At 43.2% G+C, this 15,908-nt stretch overlaps 1 protein-coding gene across 1 annotated transcript in view; it reads right to left on the reverse strand.

Annotated features, from left to right (window-relative positions):
- The window catches only part of VIT (vitrin), an 84,144-nt gene that overhangs the window by 53,083 nt on the left and 15,153 nt on the right, over positions 1-15,908 (reverse strand). The window contains exons 2-3 of the mRNA XM_084900606.1: positions 14,965-15,034; positions 8,711-8,776 (exon numbers count right to left, since the gene is read on the reverse strand). Of these exons, the coding sequence (XP_084756732.1) occupies positions 8,711-8,776; positions 14,965-15,016 (118 nt within the window). The 5' untranslated portion in view covers positions 15,017-15,034. The remainder of the gene's footprint in view (positions 1-8,710; positions 8,777-14,964; positions 15,035-15,908) is intronic.

Here is a 15,908-nt window from a genome sequence, read left to right on the forward strand (position 1 = left end):
GGCTTGTGCATTTCTCACACCTGGAATGCTTTCTCCTTTCATGTGTTTAAATCATAATACATTTTCTGTGTCCCAGTTCCAGTTAATAGTCTACTCATCTACTAGAATATATACTCCATGAGGGCAGGATTTTTGTTTGCTGCCCAAACAAAAATGTGTGCCCAGTGGTTGGTGAAACCAGTCCACTAGCAAGTCCTGCTGGTTTTGTTTCCAGATCTGCTATTTCTCTCTACCTCCACCTTGGTCCAAGTCACTGACATTTCCTGTCTAATCTGTTAACCCAATAAACAGCCTCCTGTCTTGTCTTCTCCCTTCCATGTTACACATTCTTTGCCTCAGTCCTTTTTCCACTGAACAGCCGGTGTGATGCTTTTAACAGTGTAATCACATTTCATCGCTCTCCTGCTTAAAACCCCTCATTGGCTTTCTGTGGCCCTCAGGATAATGCCAAAGCTCCTTAAGGTGATCTCAAAGGATTTGGTTCCTGAATTCTTCTCTACTTAATCTCCTAATACTGTTACTTGATGATGAAAATGTGTCCGTCAGCAAAGGCCTGGAAGAAAATCTTCCAAACAGAAGGAAGAGCCAGGGCAAAAACTCTGATGTGGGAATGGGCGTGGTGATGAAAGAATACAAATCTGCAAGGCTGCCCAGAATTCTTTTCAGGAAAGACTTCTTGACAAGCCTATGTGGGGTAGAGGCTGAGCTTCCTGCCTGGAGAAGAGTCTACCCGGAAAATGGGCTTGTTAAATGGGGGAGAGAAGGTTGTGTGTAAAGTGGTGAAGAAGAGAGGGTGGGGGTGTAATGAGGTGCTGGTGGAAGATCTTGTGTTCCATGAGGTGACTCCCTCTTTTGATCCTTAAAAATCAGAAAGGCCCCAAATATGATAAAATGTTCAATGAAGGGAAGTTTCTCTGAGGAGCTGCTGACGTGGCTGAGTCACAGGGCAGAGCCGGGCACGAAGGCCATGGGGACACAGGATGGGCGTGGTCGATAAAACTGAGGAGTACATTTCAGATTCCCCATAAACCACAGGGAGAGCTCAGGACTTTTAAGAAGGTTGTAGAATTGGTATTTACACAGATACAACCTGGCATCTGAGGAGCCATGTGGATGGCACATGGCTAATACTGGATGGCACCACTCTAGATGATGAAACCACAGCTTTGGTTAATGATGGGGCTGGATTTGAACCCAGATATGTCTGATTCTTACACTGTATCGCATTCTCTCCTGAGCCAAGCCTTTGCCAGGAAGATGTGCAGCATGATGGCGATGGTGGTGGTGGTGGTGGTGGGGAGTTAAAGAAACATTTTCCCTTGGTCATTAAAGGTTTCCCAAGAAGTATATATATAAGCACCGGTTTGGGGAAAACAGGACACATGATGGGAGTAGCTGATAAAGACAAACGTGGTAAAGCACACTTGCCTCACTAGATAGCACCAAGCCCAGGCTTTACACACTTCAAAGTCTGCTCATATTAGCCCTTCTAACCAATGTTTTTATCATGGAAGGATGGCAATGAAGCAGTGATTGGATAACAGAGGTAAACTTTTCTGTAGCAACACACCTTTTGGACAGCTGCAGAAGTTTGTGATTAAAAATATCCTACTTTTAGTTTACCAAGGACAGTCAGACACATTTTTTTCACTTGACCCTTTGAGAACTCTGAGAGGCACACTGTCCTCATTTCCAGAGAGGTAAGCTGAGTGTTCAAACTCAGGTGCCAATGAAGAGGCAGATTCAGGGATCCTCCGACTCTAAACCAGAAGCTTTGCCAGCTCTCCCTGGCTGCCTCTTCCATAAGTGAAGAGAAGGAGTTAAACTGCAGCTTCCCCACTCTGATGCCACAGGGCTTGTCTGACTGAAGGTCACTGACAGCCACTACCGGGTGAATGCAGGATATGTCTTGGAAATAGGTTGTGTGGATGAGTATTTGTGTGCATGTGTTGTTGTTGTTGTTTTTTTTTTTGTGTGTGTATTTCCATCTGTGCATTTATCCCAAATACCTGCAAGGCAACTCTTCTAGTGTAATTTTCCTTAATTGGTTTCCTGTTATTTCTGAGAATTGCTGTGGTAGGATTTACATAACTAAACATCTGTAACACTGAGAGAGTTCACCTCCCTTCTCACCCACACGTCCGAGGAGGCTGGAGCCCTAACTGGTTTGGCTCAGTGAATAGAGCATAGGTCTGGGGACCGAAGAGTGCCAGGCTTGATTCTGGTCAAGGGCAGATGCCTGGGTTTTGGGCTCAATCCACAGTTAGGGGTGTGCAGGAGGCAGCCAATCAATAATTCTCTCTCATCATTGATGTTTCAATCTCTCTTCCTCTCTGAAATCAATGAAAAAAGAAGAAAAAAGGAGGAAGAGGGAGAAAGGGGAGGGGGGAGAGGGAAGAGGAGGGCTAGAAAGCTAATCCTCGTCTGTTTTCATGGTCTGAGAGAGGGCACAGGAACCTGCGGGTTACTTACAAGTTGCTATAGCTAACAATATGGGAACCTACTCAAGAAGCCAAATGTATGTTATGCCAAAAATCCCATAACCTCAGAGCTGTATATCTCTTCATATACAAAAACTCATCAGCATCCAATACACGAAACAACCCAGTCCCAGAACAATGGCCTCTTCATGCCTGAGGCAGTACCTCTGGGAATCATCTATCCTTTCAAGGTTGATTGCAAAAATCTTTCCCTGCCTTACAAGGTATTAAGGTTAACTTATTGGGGAGAACTATGTGAATTAAACGTTGTACATTTCACCCCAGGTTAAGACTATTTCAACAGACTTCAAATATAATAAAAATATTTCAGAATGTAGCTTCACTGCCCGTGGAGAATAGCTTCTTTTATTTATCTCGCTGATTGTTGTCTTCATCATCTAGATTTTCTGCTTGGAAAACTCTCAGTCCCCACCCCGTAACATGTGGTTTATCACATCACCATATTTTCTAAATCAAATAAAGTGGGACTGACTCCAAACTGCCAATTGTCAGGAGCGAAAACATGGGGAAGAACAAAGCTTCTCAGACTGGCATTGCCCGGTCTGAGCCCACCTTCCAGCTGCATCTTTCATGACACCCTGGCACTTAAACCAAACCACTCCACTCACTGTTTGCCCAGGAAACTTCTATGTGTTTCCCATGACATCTGGGCTTAGTGCGCCTAGAGAGCCCAGCCGTCTACCTCCGCCTGTAAAATTCTTATTTTTCATGTCCTTCCTTGGACGCTCTTTCATGAAACTAGTATGAATCCTGCTGTAGTTTATAGTGGTTTGTTGTTCATTTGTCTATCCATCCAACAAATATCTAATGAGCAATAAGTATATCTTCATGGTGCTTTTGGTTTGGATAGGAAGACAGACTGTAAAAGAGATCTTACAATAATCCATGATAAGTATATAGTAGAGGAAATGTAATACACAGGAGCCATCTTAACTAGTTTTGTATATGTGTGTTGGCATTTGGAGTTGGGTCCAGGAAGGCTTTCCTTTGCTTACATTTATTTTATCTTCTACAAGGTTGGATGTCCACTGATCCAACCTTGGACGGAGTTAATAACCACAGCTCTCACCTGTGTAACGCTAGCTCATCTGAACCAAGGCCATTGCATCTGGACTCTTCCAGGGCTTCCTTACAAGTAGAAAAGCCACTGAGGGTATTTTACAGTTTAATAGATTTTCCCCTCTCTGGCACACTCTGCGATGCAGCGATTGTTCTGGAGTCAGTGGTTGGCATAATTTATGTGGAAATGTCTGATGGGTCTATTACAATATGTGCTGAGAGGCTCTGACATGGGTAATCTACACTTAACTGAAGTTAATCTACACTTAACTGAAGTTAATTCTTAAAATTAATTTCACTTAAGTGTAGATTAAATTCTTAAAATCTATGAGGTGTCATGACTGCCATAGGGCTAGGAACACACCTAAACCCTTCAGTCATTATTTGTAGCCTTCAGCAATGAAGAGCAATGCAGCCACATTTTGGTCATTTGTTCCAAACTGCTTGGGCGGGTTATGCTGACTGAATCTGCCATGGAGCTGCTTCTGGGGAAGGTCAGATCTGTGGCTCCATAGCAGCAAGAAATTGAGAGCCTTGGAAAGTCACCTCTGAAAACAAACTTGATAAAACTCATTCCGTTCAGTGAGGTAAACTTTCCCATGGGCTATACAACAGGTTAATTTATGAAGACATTAATTTATTCTTATTCCTCCTCCCCCTTTATTATTCTAAGATGGTAGGCAGGCTTTTGCGATCTCAGGGACCTCCCTGAACGTTCTAGATTGCATAAGACATCTAGGGGCTGGGGCAGAGAAGGAGGAAGTCCTGTAGTGTTGGAATTTGACTTTTTCCACCCCGACAATTGGCAATTTGGAGTCAGTCACACTTGATTTGATTTATAAAATATGGTGATGTGATAAGCCACATGCGATGGAGTAAAAGTGTACCCATTGTAACTGTGTGTGTGAAAACGAAACAGTAGCTTGGAATGAATGGTCATACACCACTGGGAGTAGAGCTGTAAGAAGGCATTCCTTTTTTCATCTTTGCTTTTCCCTTTTTAAAACCCCCATGCTGGATTATTTTCAATGTATACTACCATCTGGGTCCTAAGGGCCCCCACTAGGGCCATGAGAAGACCAAATAATGGAAAGAAGGAAAAGGTGATGACAAGTAAAAGAAGAAATAAGGAGGAGAGAATGAGACAATTACCTAAAACAGCAGTGATCCCATGGGTAGGCAGAATAGATACACCAGTGTGACATATGGTCTCAGACCAAGTCAAGGAAAGAATCTCATCCTGGCTTCTCCCTTTTCCATTATCTCCACGTCTCTTCTGCTTTATTTCCTATTCAGTTAGCCCTTGGTCATCCAACACCTTCATTTGCCTCCAGGCAATAGGTATTCCATTCCTTGTCCTGGCTCACTGGGAGGAGGCACTGGGGAAAGTGTCTAGGGTTGAGCCCCTCATGGACCTGAGTTTCAAATCTGGCTCTGCCAGTTGGCTGGACCATATCTTGGACAGCAGATCCTCAAGAGCTGAGAGCAGTGCCACATGTGTAGCAAGGGTCAGTAAATTATCCACTGACCCAAGCCCTCAAATTGCCTCCTCCTCATCATGTTACCTCCAGTCTCCTGGGTCGCGAAGACTGTTAGTCTGGAACAAGTGCTGGTGCAAATTGAGGCTGGCTAGAAGAGGTCAGAGGACACTGAAGAGAACCTGTCCACACTAATGTTCACACCCCTGATCTTGGTTCTCTCTAGTCCTCAAATTTTACTGGGCGTTGGAGAGCTTGTTAAAACAGATTGCTGCCCTCCCTCCTTTCCAGAGTTTTGGATTCGGGGGTCTGGGGTAGGTGGGGCAGGAGGTTCCAGGCGAGGCTGATGCTGGTCCAGGAACATCCCCTGAGAACCACTGACCTAGTCCGTTTCACACTGAGGCCAAAGTGATTTGTTTAAGTCCCTGCTTTTATGCTGTTGCTTTTCTGCTCAAAACCCGTTAGTGGTCCTTGTAAGGTATATTTTGAAGTGTCAACTGTAAGAGTAAAATGATCCGTAAATATTCCCTCCAGAGGTGTCTAGGTTTATCAGAGACAACTGCGAGGTGTGTGTATCTCTCAAGGAGATAAGAGAAATTGTAATCGTTTTGTTTTCCATTTTACCGTAATAAACACAAAAAATTTGTGTGACATTCTTGGTAGACACTTACATTCCACCTGCGTGTAAATCTGAAATGCTTTTGTTCTCATTCTGTTCTCTTTATGTGTTGGTACAAAGCATTTTTTTGTTGTTGTTGCCAAGATTGATTTTTTCTCTCTAACACAACCCTATTCACTAAACCACTGTGTCAAGCTAGGCCGATACAATTAGATTATCCATCCCCTCAAACCCCCTACCCTGAAATCTGGGATTAACTGAGAGACATGGTCTGCAGAGAGAGAGAGAGAGAGAGAGAGAGAGAGAGAGAGAGAGAGAGGCAGTGAGGCAGATACACACAGAGAAGCAGAGGTGCCGATTTGTGAGGGCTTTACATCTGGGGACAGTCCCAGTGAGGTCCAGCTGTTGTCTCTGCCTTGGATTCTGCAAGTGACCCGACATCCTGCCCAAATCCCTTTATTGCTTAAGCAAATTGGCCTTGGATTTCTGCTAATTCCATCCGAAGTAACCTTCACTGAGATACTCCCTGATGAAGTCCAGATTCCTGGACACAGTAACAAAGATCTGCAGGATCTGGTGCCTGCTTACCCCTCCATCCCTTATCTGAACACACTTACCTCCTACTCTCTATTTCAGTCATACTTAGCTCCTTTTTTAAAAAGCTCTTTCTACTCTTCAGGATTTGAGCATGCTGTCTTCTCCCCTCTTGTAACACTCTTTTCTCCTTATTGTCCGGCCAATTTCTATTTCCCAGATACACAGCTTCTTCTCTAGAGTCTCAGAGCGCCTTTAAAAGTTTGAGCACTTACATAAGACATCCTATTATAATTGCCTGTTGACTTGTCTCTCTTCCTCCCTCGATTTTGAGCTCTCTTAGGACAAAGACGGAGTCTCCATGGCTGTCCTCTAAACACAACACCTGAGCTTGGCTGGCACCTGATAAATGCTTGTCAAATGAGTGAACGAGATGCTCCTTACCCAGTGGCAGATTGACAACACTGAGTAGAAAAAAATGAAAATTACTTTGGCCCCAAGCTATAGACTATAATTTGGAACAACTCCTGAGGTGAAGAATCAGATATCACCATGGTTTGGGAATATTCCATTACCTTCATTGTATCTCCACCCCCCCCCCCCCCTTTATTTAATGATTGTGCCAGAGTTTCTAATTAGAGAAAAGGGCCTCATGCACTTATTGATTCAAATGTTCTGCATTTGAATCACAGAGGAGATTTTGAGAATAAGGGTAGAATTCAGCATATCAGAAATTCAATCCATCTGAGATCTCTCAAAGAGGTTTGCCCTTGGGTCATCTAGCACAGACTTTCTTAGTCACTGAAAGCGTTGTCATGGTAATCATGGGACCTTTCCTGATTCTGTATACGAGTTAATGAAGATACTGGAAACAAACCAAAGGAATTGATACTTGGGTGTGCATTTGTCTCCATATTAACCCAATCATTGTTTTGAACGCACATCTGCCCCCGGGGCTGATTCTCTTGGCTCTGGGTCCTGACAGGAATAAATAAACAACAGATTCCTTTTTAGTATTTCAGGCGAGGAGGCTGTGGATGGCTGCCCTTTTGGTCTCATTTCAACAGGAAATCCCACATGAAGGTTATAAAGGAGCAGAAGAAAAAAAGAATGGTGCATGAAGCAAATTCCTTTCTTTTATTTCAAATTATTAATGTTACTGATTTTAAGGCACCAAAATGCAATGTCTGTGAAGACGTTTCAGTTGGAGAGCCCAGAACATTGATGATATCCCAACCCTTTATTCTGTGGTCCTTTCTACATACACCGTAACTCGAGCCTCCAGCAAGCCCACCCATCTTGCTCCCGGTTCCTCAGTGTGCTCACAGCGTCTGAGTGTGAGATTTCCCATTGAGAGGGTAGGGTGGGGCGAGGATAAACTCATGACTCCATGGTGGGGTAGGGCGGAGTTATCCTCCATTTGTGTAACTGGACCCTAGCCCTTACCCAACCAATCAGGGTCAGCCAAAGCAGTGACATCACCACTGGAGTAAAGCCCCGGGGCTTGGAGAAATTTGCTCTCTCTTCCGCCATGCTGCCGGCGTGAGTGGAACAGAGCCCATGCTAACGTGGAAAAGGCTCTTTTGTTTATTGCATTGGACTCGGCTCCTTGGTGGTCCTTGGGGATCACGAAGTCTGGGCGTAACACCATCTATGTCCTGTCCTACTTATCTCCCAGCATCCATTCTCCTAGCAGTGCAGATGCTTGACAGCAAGAGGCTTCCCATCCTCCCTTAGTGATGATGGCCAAGGGTCTTTCAGTAGAAATGGCATTTTGACTTTTTGGACTCATCTTTAAAGGGAGTGGATGTGTTCCCTTCTTCCTCCCTTCTCACTGGCTGAAATGTGAGTGATGGGTGGAGCCGGGCTAGACATTGTAGACAATGAGGGGGGAGCCACTCGGAGAAAGGCAGAGTAACAAGACAGAGGCGTCTGGGTCCTTGAAGATGGTGAGGTTTCTCTGAAAGCCCAGACTGACTTGTTTTTGTCTTATTGAAGCAGAAACTGTTATTTGGATGTTCTGTTATCTGATCTTAACTAATATACCACCCCACAATGAAATTTATTTTTCCTCTTTCCATGGGTGGGGTGTGAAACCCATGGGCTCTTATGAGAAACTTACCTTTGGATTCCTGGCCATGGGCAGGTTTGCTGGACCTTTGCATTAGCCAGACTGAATTTTCTGGTATGGTGATGAAGACATCATTTCAATGGCAGGAAAATACCTTCTCACAATAGCCGTAGCGATATTGTATTGCCTGGTCTTTGTGTATTTTGGATTTTTCTAGTATAGAAAACGTATCTTTCATCCTAAACTTAGGATTCCTGTCTCTTATGCTTTTTGGAATGGGATAAGTGATAAATAAGAATCATTACTAATTAGTCTGAGTCCAGAGTAGATGAAGTACAAGACAAAGAAAAAAAAACAACGTTCCAAATTATCTGAACAAAAAACACGTAACAACCCTCCTCATGGAGACACAAGCCTTATGTGAGTGAGGAATTGCAGCTTTACTTACTGAATTTAGGCCTTTTAATCTTCTTGGTCGTTTCTTTATTTGAATGTATTCCAGTCACCAGCAAAACTACATGAAGAAAACACAAAATAACTCATCAATATTAGTTCACCTCAACACTTTCTCAATCTTGATCCTGATAGTTGCTTAGGTCACATACTAAAGTATTCTCATTAGTTGAACTAATTTCCCCTGATATTAAGGTGAGGAAATGAGACATATCTTTTGTATACGTGGCCTCCTGGAGGAAAGGTTTTCAGAAATACTTTTCAGATGCCTAGCCTTCGTTGCCTTTAAATGTCAGCACACCAATCCTACCACCTCCGTTTTGCAAAGGAGGGAACGTGGTTTGCTTGGCCCTAGGAATGGGTGATAGAGGAGGATGAGCTCCAGATCCTTCTTGTGTTCTTTCCTCTTGTCACAATGAGTTTCCAAATGGTCAGATAATGGCATGCTTGTGTGCGTGTACGCGTGCACGCGCCATAGATTTAGGGTGGTGAGTGGAGGGGATATGTAAAAAGCCCCAGAGAAGGGCTCTCCGGGAAAGGAAGACAAGGAAAAGGTGACAAGGAAAAGGAGTAGAGAGGGGCTGTAAGATCTGAGGTGTGATATGTGTTCCCCAGGTGGTCCCTCCAGCAGCACGGGGCTCTGCACCCACCACGAAGGACACCTGCAGATGCTGGAGCTGCCTCAGAAACAGGAGCAGAGCTGCAAGCAGCATTTGGATGCTGTTCTCCTTTGGGAATTGTAACAGTAGGGAAAGTAGGGGGACCTCTTTATCTTTTTAAATTTAAAGTCGCATTACCAGTTCGAGCCTTGTGTTTTTAAAAAATAACATTGACCGATTTTTTTAAATCTTTATTGTTCACATTATTACAGATGCTCCAATCCCCCCCCCCCAAGCTCCCCTCCACCCGATTATCACCCCACTCCAGGCCGTCCCCCCCCCGCAACTGTCCTTGTCCAATCTCTTTCTGCACCCCAACAACCCTTTCCCCTTAAGAATTATCTGTCCGCTCCCTTTCCATGCCCCTAATTCTATTACATTCACCAGCTCTGTTCATCAGATTCTTTTTTATTCATTTGATTTTTAGTTTCACTTGTTGATAGACATGTATTTGTTTTTCACCTCTCTAGTTGTGGAACTTCCACTCGGCTAGCTTTCCCACGGTTCTGGATGGTGGTAGTTCTGCCTTTTAGTTGTAATTTTGATGTGATGGTTAGAGGCAGCAAGTATAGGTGTTTACCTATGCCGCATGGGTTCTCCTCAATTTTTTTTTTATTACTAAAAGAATACATAGATTCCTTGCAGAAAAATGTAAAAAACACAAAAAACAGAACAGAAAACATGGATGAACACAAACATATATTATCAGTCTTTTTCTATATGTAAATATGTATTCATATAGGTACTTTTAAACAAATATTTGATCATGCTCATACTGTTTCCAATGTTTTAGAACTTACGTGTATTAAGGATATATGCAGACTTTTTTTGGTCATTAAATGTTACTGTTAAAATAACTTTAACTGCCTGCAAATATATGTATTGGTGCTCCTCCAGGGAGCACACCCAGGCCATTGCCTCCCCCCTCTCCTTCCCCTATAGGAACTTATCCCCTGACCTCTAAGGGTCCCCAGGAGACTTGCAATCAGGGGAGCAACGGGCAGTGGCAGCTTGTCCTGGGCTAACCTCCTGAACTTGTCTCCAAGGCCCTTTCTCTGACTTCCCAGTGAGCCAAAGCAGCCCAGCCTAAGAATATTTTTGCTGCAGTCAATGAATTCTTGCTTGCTTTCTACAAAAAAAGTGTGTATGTGTGTATATTATATATATGTACTGTATGCATATATCACAATTTAGCCAATTTCCAATTTAACACGAGTAGCTCCATCTTTGTACTGATCTATTATCATTTCCTTAAAACAAACCTCCAAATAGGATTTCTTGCCTGAAAGCTATGCCCTCTTAAGATTTTTTATTTATATTGTGATTTTTTTTTTTTATTGGCAAAATTCTCACTACCCTGTACATATACTAATTCTACCAGTAATGTTTTTCCTTTCAAAGGGTCAGTCTGTTTTCTATTCTTCTTTTCTCTCCAGGCATTCTTTCACTCCAAGGTAGTGCTGTTTTAACTTCCCTCTCTTTTAGCCACTTTTCTGAGAAACCCGCTTTCTAGATAGAGTTGGGAATCTGAGGTGAACATTGAGGCAACAGACTAACCAAAACAGGCGTTTTCTTTTCTAGTTTTTATGTTTGTTTTTTCACAGAACACAGAGGCTTGATTTAGGCATAAATGGACTTAGAAATTCTTGAATTGGAAACTGTCTTTAAGGTAAAAAAGGAGGCAATGTCCCCAAGTTTGTTCTGGGGACTTTATTTATATTTATCTTATGATTCTCTAGCTACTCTGCCAATGATGCAGCCACTGAATTATCCCCAGTTTTGACAACCAGCATTAGCCAAGGTCGGGACAGATGACATACCATGTCCTGTACAAACAGAAACATGAAAGAGGATTCAGTGACAGCCCCAGGTCTAGCCAAGCAGAATGAAAGCAGACACTTGTAGGTGTTATTTACTTCTGGGGTTTGGGTGTGTGTGAGCGTCCTGCAGGTTTCATTTTTTATAGTAGCCTCTGTGTCATTTAACACTGCAGAGACCACATTTTCATTTTATAGACAAAAATAAATAACTAGAATCCTTGAAATTAAAAAAGTACTAAATATATAGAAAATAAATGACACAAGGTAAGTTGATGGAATAAGTGACACAGTAATAAATGTGGGTATCCATTTTGTGGAAAACCAAATCCTGTCCTGGGCTTGCGTGTCTATGGCAAGTGGTGTACATAAGCTCTGGTATCATTAGGACTATAAATATTTCAGTAAGACCCCCTCACCCGCATTTGCTCACCCACGACCCTCCAGGCTGAAAACAGCCCTGCTTCATCAAGTCATTAATCACTTTCCGTGGGTCACAGAGGCCATCTCCTCATGAGACTTGTTAATTAAAGCTCCCAGAGGTCACTTCTCCAGAGGAGGGCTGGGCAGTAAGGCTCGTGCCCCGGGGCGAGTCTTCATTCCTCATCAGTAAGACTCCTCTTGCTAAAACGAAATGCTGCATTGGGTGTTGAACTTGGGTGAGAGGAAAATTAGCCATGTTTCTTTTCTCAGGAAGCCAGTCAGAGGTGGAGATGGCTGGTGCTCACTTCAGAGTACAAAGCGAAATACGCGGGGAGTAGTCAGTCATCTGGCTAGTGAGGCCATTAGCGTCTCAAAGCCTCGAGGAAAGGATGTCTAGATGCCAAAGTTCCAAGGCAATCATGGCCTTAGAAACATTCATAGTCTTTGCCCTAGAATATATACCCCTAGGAATATAGCCCACGTTATAGACAACCATTAATGTAAACAATGTTCATTATAGCATTACTTCCGGTGGCGATCTGGAAATAATGAGATATTGGAAATGTTCCAACAACAGGAACATCATAAGGTTTATTACAAATGATATGTAGAGGATTAAAGGACATGGGACAGGCTCAGCCCTCACCTTAAGAGTAATTCTGACAAAATAAGAATATATGTAGAGAAATAACTGGAACAAATATAACAAATGCTAATAAGGATGTAATTATAATTTCTATCTTACCTATATTGCTTCTCATGTATATTCTATGTCTTATATTGATTGTGCTTCTCTTACGTTTAGAAAAAGCCAGCATAGTTGTTTTTTTAACTTGGTCATATTGAAATCATATATCTTCACAGTAATGAGAAATGCTTTCTAAAGCCATTGACAGAGTTCATGGGAACTTGTGTTCCAGTTTTCCTGTCAGTAATAAGTTACAATCAGAATCCGTTTACTTTCAAGGAAAGTCATGAAGGGCCAGGACATCTGGTCAGTGGTCACATCAGGAAGTACCTACTGAATACTTAGCATAGGTCTGGGACTTTTAAAGAAGTGCCTCATTCTAGCCCACACACTGCTAGACCCTGAGGTTACTAACTTGGGGAGTGTTGACAAGGACCCTCTCCTTGATAAAATGGTAGTCAGATTCCTCTAAGCCCTCCCCTCAACTATGCTTTGACCTTGGTCTTGAGTGTCCACCTTTGTTGGACCTGCGCTGCCCAGTTTTAACAGGAGTCCTGTTTAGAGAGAACCCCTTCCGCTCCCCGGAAACCTGACCACCCTGGTGTGCCTTTAGCAGGAATCCTGTCAAGTTGCTTCAGCAAGAGCCCCCCGACTCGTGATGTCTCCTCTTAGAGATTTCCATCCACTGACGCCTGCAGCCTCCTCCTTGGTTGTGGAGCCCCACTTTCATTGTTGTCTTTGGAATTGAGCCCAGTACAATACTGTCCTTTTTTCCTGATTATAGTCTGTTTTTACCACTTTAACCACTGTCCAGCTCTGGTCCTCTTTACCACTGTCCACAATGCCTTCCTGAAAACTGATTTAAAAAGTAGATCATTTTAAAGACATTCACATTTCCCCCATGCTTTAATTTGGGGTTATGTACTCAGTGAAACATCCAGCATCAAATAAATCAGAGCTTCATAGCAAAGACAGGACACCCTGCTCTACAATCATATAAATCACAAAATTACGTTTCAAGTCATAAAATGACAATGCTGGGAGGAGCTTTGGAGGTCATCTCTTTATTTTACAGAAAAGGGTGTATACTTTGGTTAAAGCTACAGTTCTTTGGGAACAGAAATTGGAACCAGAATGCAGGTATGCTGGCCACAGCCTTTGCCTCTTCCTCTACTTGCTCCTCCTCATAAGTGCAAAGACAAAAAAAAAAAAAAAAAAAGGTTGTTTTTAGTAATAAAGTTGTTTCCATATAAGGATGAAAGAAGTCCTGTCAGGATATCATCGTCTCATCTGTTGTGGCTGATAATCAATTAGTGTCTCAGCTGCTGAGGGTCCCTGCTGGGGGCTTATCCATAAGAATATGGGGAGAAACACCTATGCCATTAGCTTCTGTCTTGGCAAAGGGACTCCTCTCGGACGGTGGTGAATGCCACACACTGACCTAGCGAGGACCATCTGCCTGCCAACACCAGCGCTGTCATTCCCTAGAAACGTGTCAGGAACACGTGACTTGCGTTTCGGCACTGGCAGCTGTAGGTCAGTGGGCAGTTGGTGAAGCCTGCTCTCCTGCGGGCCTAGCATATGAGAAGATACACCTCATCTGAATTTGGACTTTCTCTCTTTCATCTCGCCTTGCCTAGAAAAACAGTGCCATTAATCCATCACTGCTTTGGAGTATTTTCTTTCTTAATTGGTTCATTGAGAGATGTTATCCTGTGTGCTGCTGGCTTCTGAAATTCCTGCAGCAAACCTGTGTTGAATACATTGCTGGCAAAGACATGATCAACGTCTCTGGTCATCATTTGTCACCCAACACAAAACGGGCAGGTTTGGACTCTGCTGCCTTAAAAACCTGGCATCCCTTAGGACAGTGGTCGGCAAACTGTGGCTGGTGGAGCCACATGCAGCTCACGAGCCGCGGTTTGCCGCTCTGTTGACTAATGAGTTTGCCGACCACTGCCTTAGGAGAAGAATTTATGTAGCAGTGTTTCTTGAGGGCCGATCTGGTGTGCTCAGCACTGGAAATGCAACATGAGCAAGACACCGCTTTTTGGAGAACCAGACCAATGGCCAGGTGAATGACACACAGATATGAGGAGGTTCTTTATGGGGCATGGAACAGACATGTAAATATCTGTGTTTTCGATGGTTTCAGGCGACCCTGCTAGTGGTTCTCAACCTGTGGGTCAAGATTATAGAGAACCGCTGCTGTAGAGCCTAAGACCATTGGAAAACACAGATATTTACATTAGGATTCATAACAAAAGCAAAATTACAGCTATGAAGTAGCAACGAAAATAATTTTATGGTTGGGGGTCACCACAACATGAGGAACTGCATTAAAGGGACGCAGCATTAGAAAGGCTGAGAATCACTGCTCTATCCGAAATATTTGTCAGTTGCTGAAGAATACATACAGAGATGTGTGTACGCAATACATAGAGACACTCTAATGTAATGGATGTACTTACTGTACATAAAAACATATTTACACATACGCCCTGAACTTGATCTACACTTAGCATTCTCATTTGGACTTCTCTCCAAAAGGTTTACCATAAAGCGATGCTCTGTGCTGTTTATATGCTTTTCTTGGCAGGATTTCTTTGGACCTTAGGAGAATGTTAGCAGAGTATCCAGATACACATATAAAAGTACTTACCGAGGAACATTTCAATAACAGATGCCTTCATAGTGAGGACAACAATCCCCATAAATCTCCCAATGGCACCCTGGAGGGGAGGAAACAATAACACCGTCACATCTCAGCCAGAGCTCCGAGCTAGAGGCACTGGAGTGTGGGGCAAGGCTGTTCGCGCTCATTGCCCTCTGGGGTCTTAGGATTTAGCTGTAGTTCCTGTAAGAGCTCATGCAGATGGTTAGTGGCCAGTGCGCTGGTACCCAGAGAGTCTGTTCTCACTGAGAAAACCGGTTCCAGCCACCAGCCTTCTGCCCTTCAGAGACCTGGTCTTTGCGTAGAACTAACGAGGAAACAACTTGACAATTTCAAGAGCAAGTTGCTAACCAGCAACAATGTGGCCTTATGGTTATGTGTGGTTTTTTTTTTGTGTGTATGTGTGTGTGTGTTTTTGCAGTATTTTTCTCTTAAATTTTTTATTGTGGTAAGATACACAAACATAAAATTTACTATCTTGCCGAAGCCGGTTTGGCTCAGTGGTAGAGCGTCGGTCTGCGGACTGAAAGGTCCCAGGTTCGATTCCGGTCAAGGGCATGTACGTTGGTTGCGGGCACATCCCTGGTAGTGGGTGTGCAAGAGTTAGTTGGTCGATGTTTCTCTCTCATGGATGTTTCTAGCTCTCTATCTCTCTCCCTTCCTCTCTGTAAAAAGTCAATAAAATATATATTTTTTAAAAATTTACTATCTTAACCATTGTTAAGTAAACTCATTCCTATTGTGCCATCATCACCTCCATCCATCTCCAGTACTCTTCTTGTCTTCTAAAACTGAAGCCCTCTGCCATTAAAAGCTAACTCTCCATCCTCCTGCTCCCCCAGCCCTGGCCACCACCATTCTGCTTTCTGTCTCTACCGTTTTAACTACTCTAAGTACCTCATGTAAGTGCAACCATATAGTATTTATCTTTT

The sequence above is a fragment of the Pipistrellus hanaki genome (genome assembly GCF_964339955.1).
Source record: "Pipistrellus hanaki genome assembly, chromosome: 12".
Taxonomy (NCBI): domain Eukaryota; kingdom Metazoa; phylum Chordata; class Mammalia; order Chiroptera; family Vespertilionidae; genus Pipistrellus; species Pipistrellus hanaki.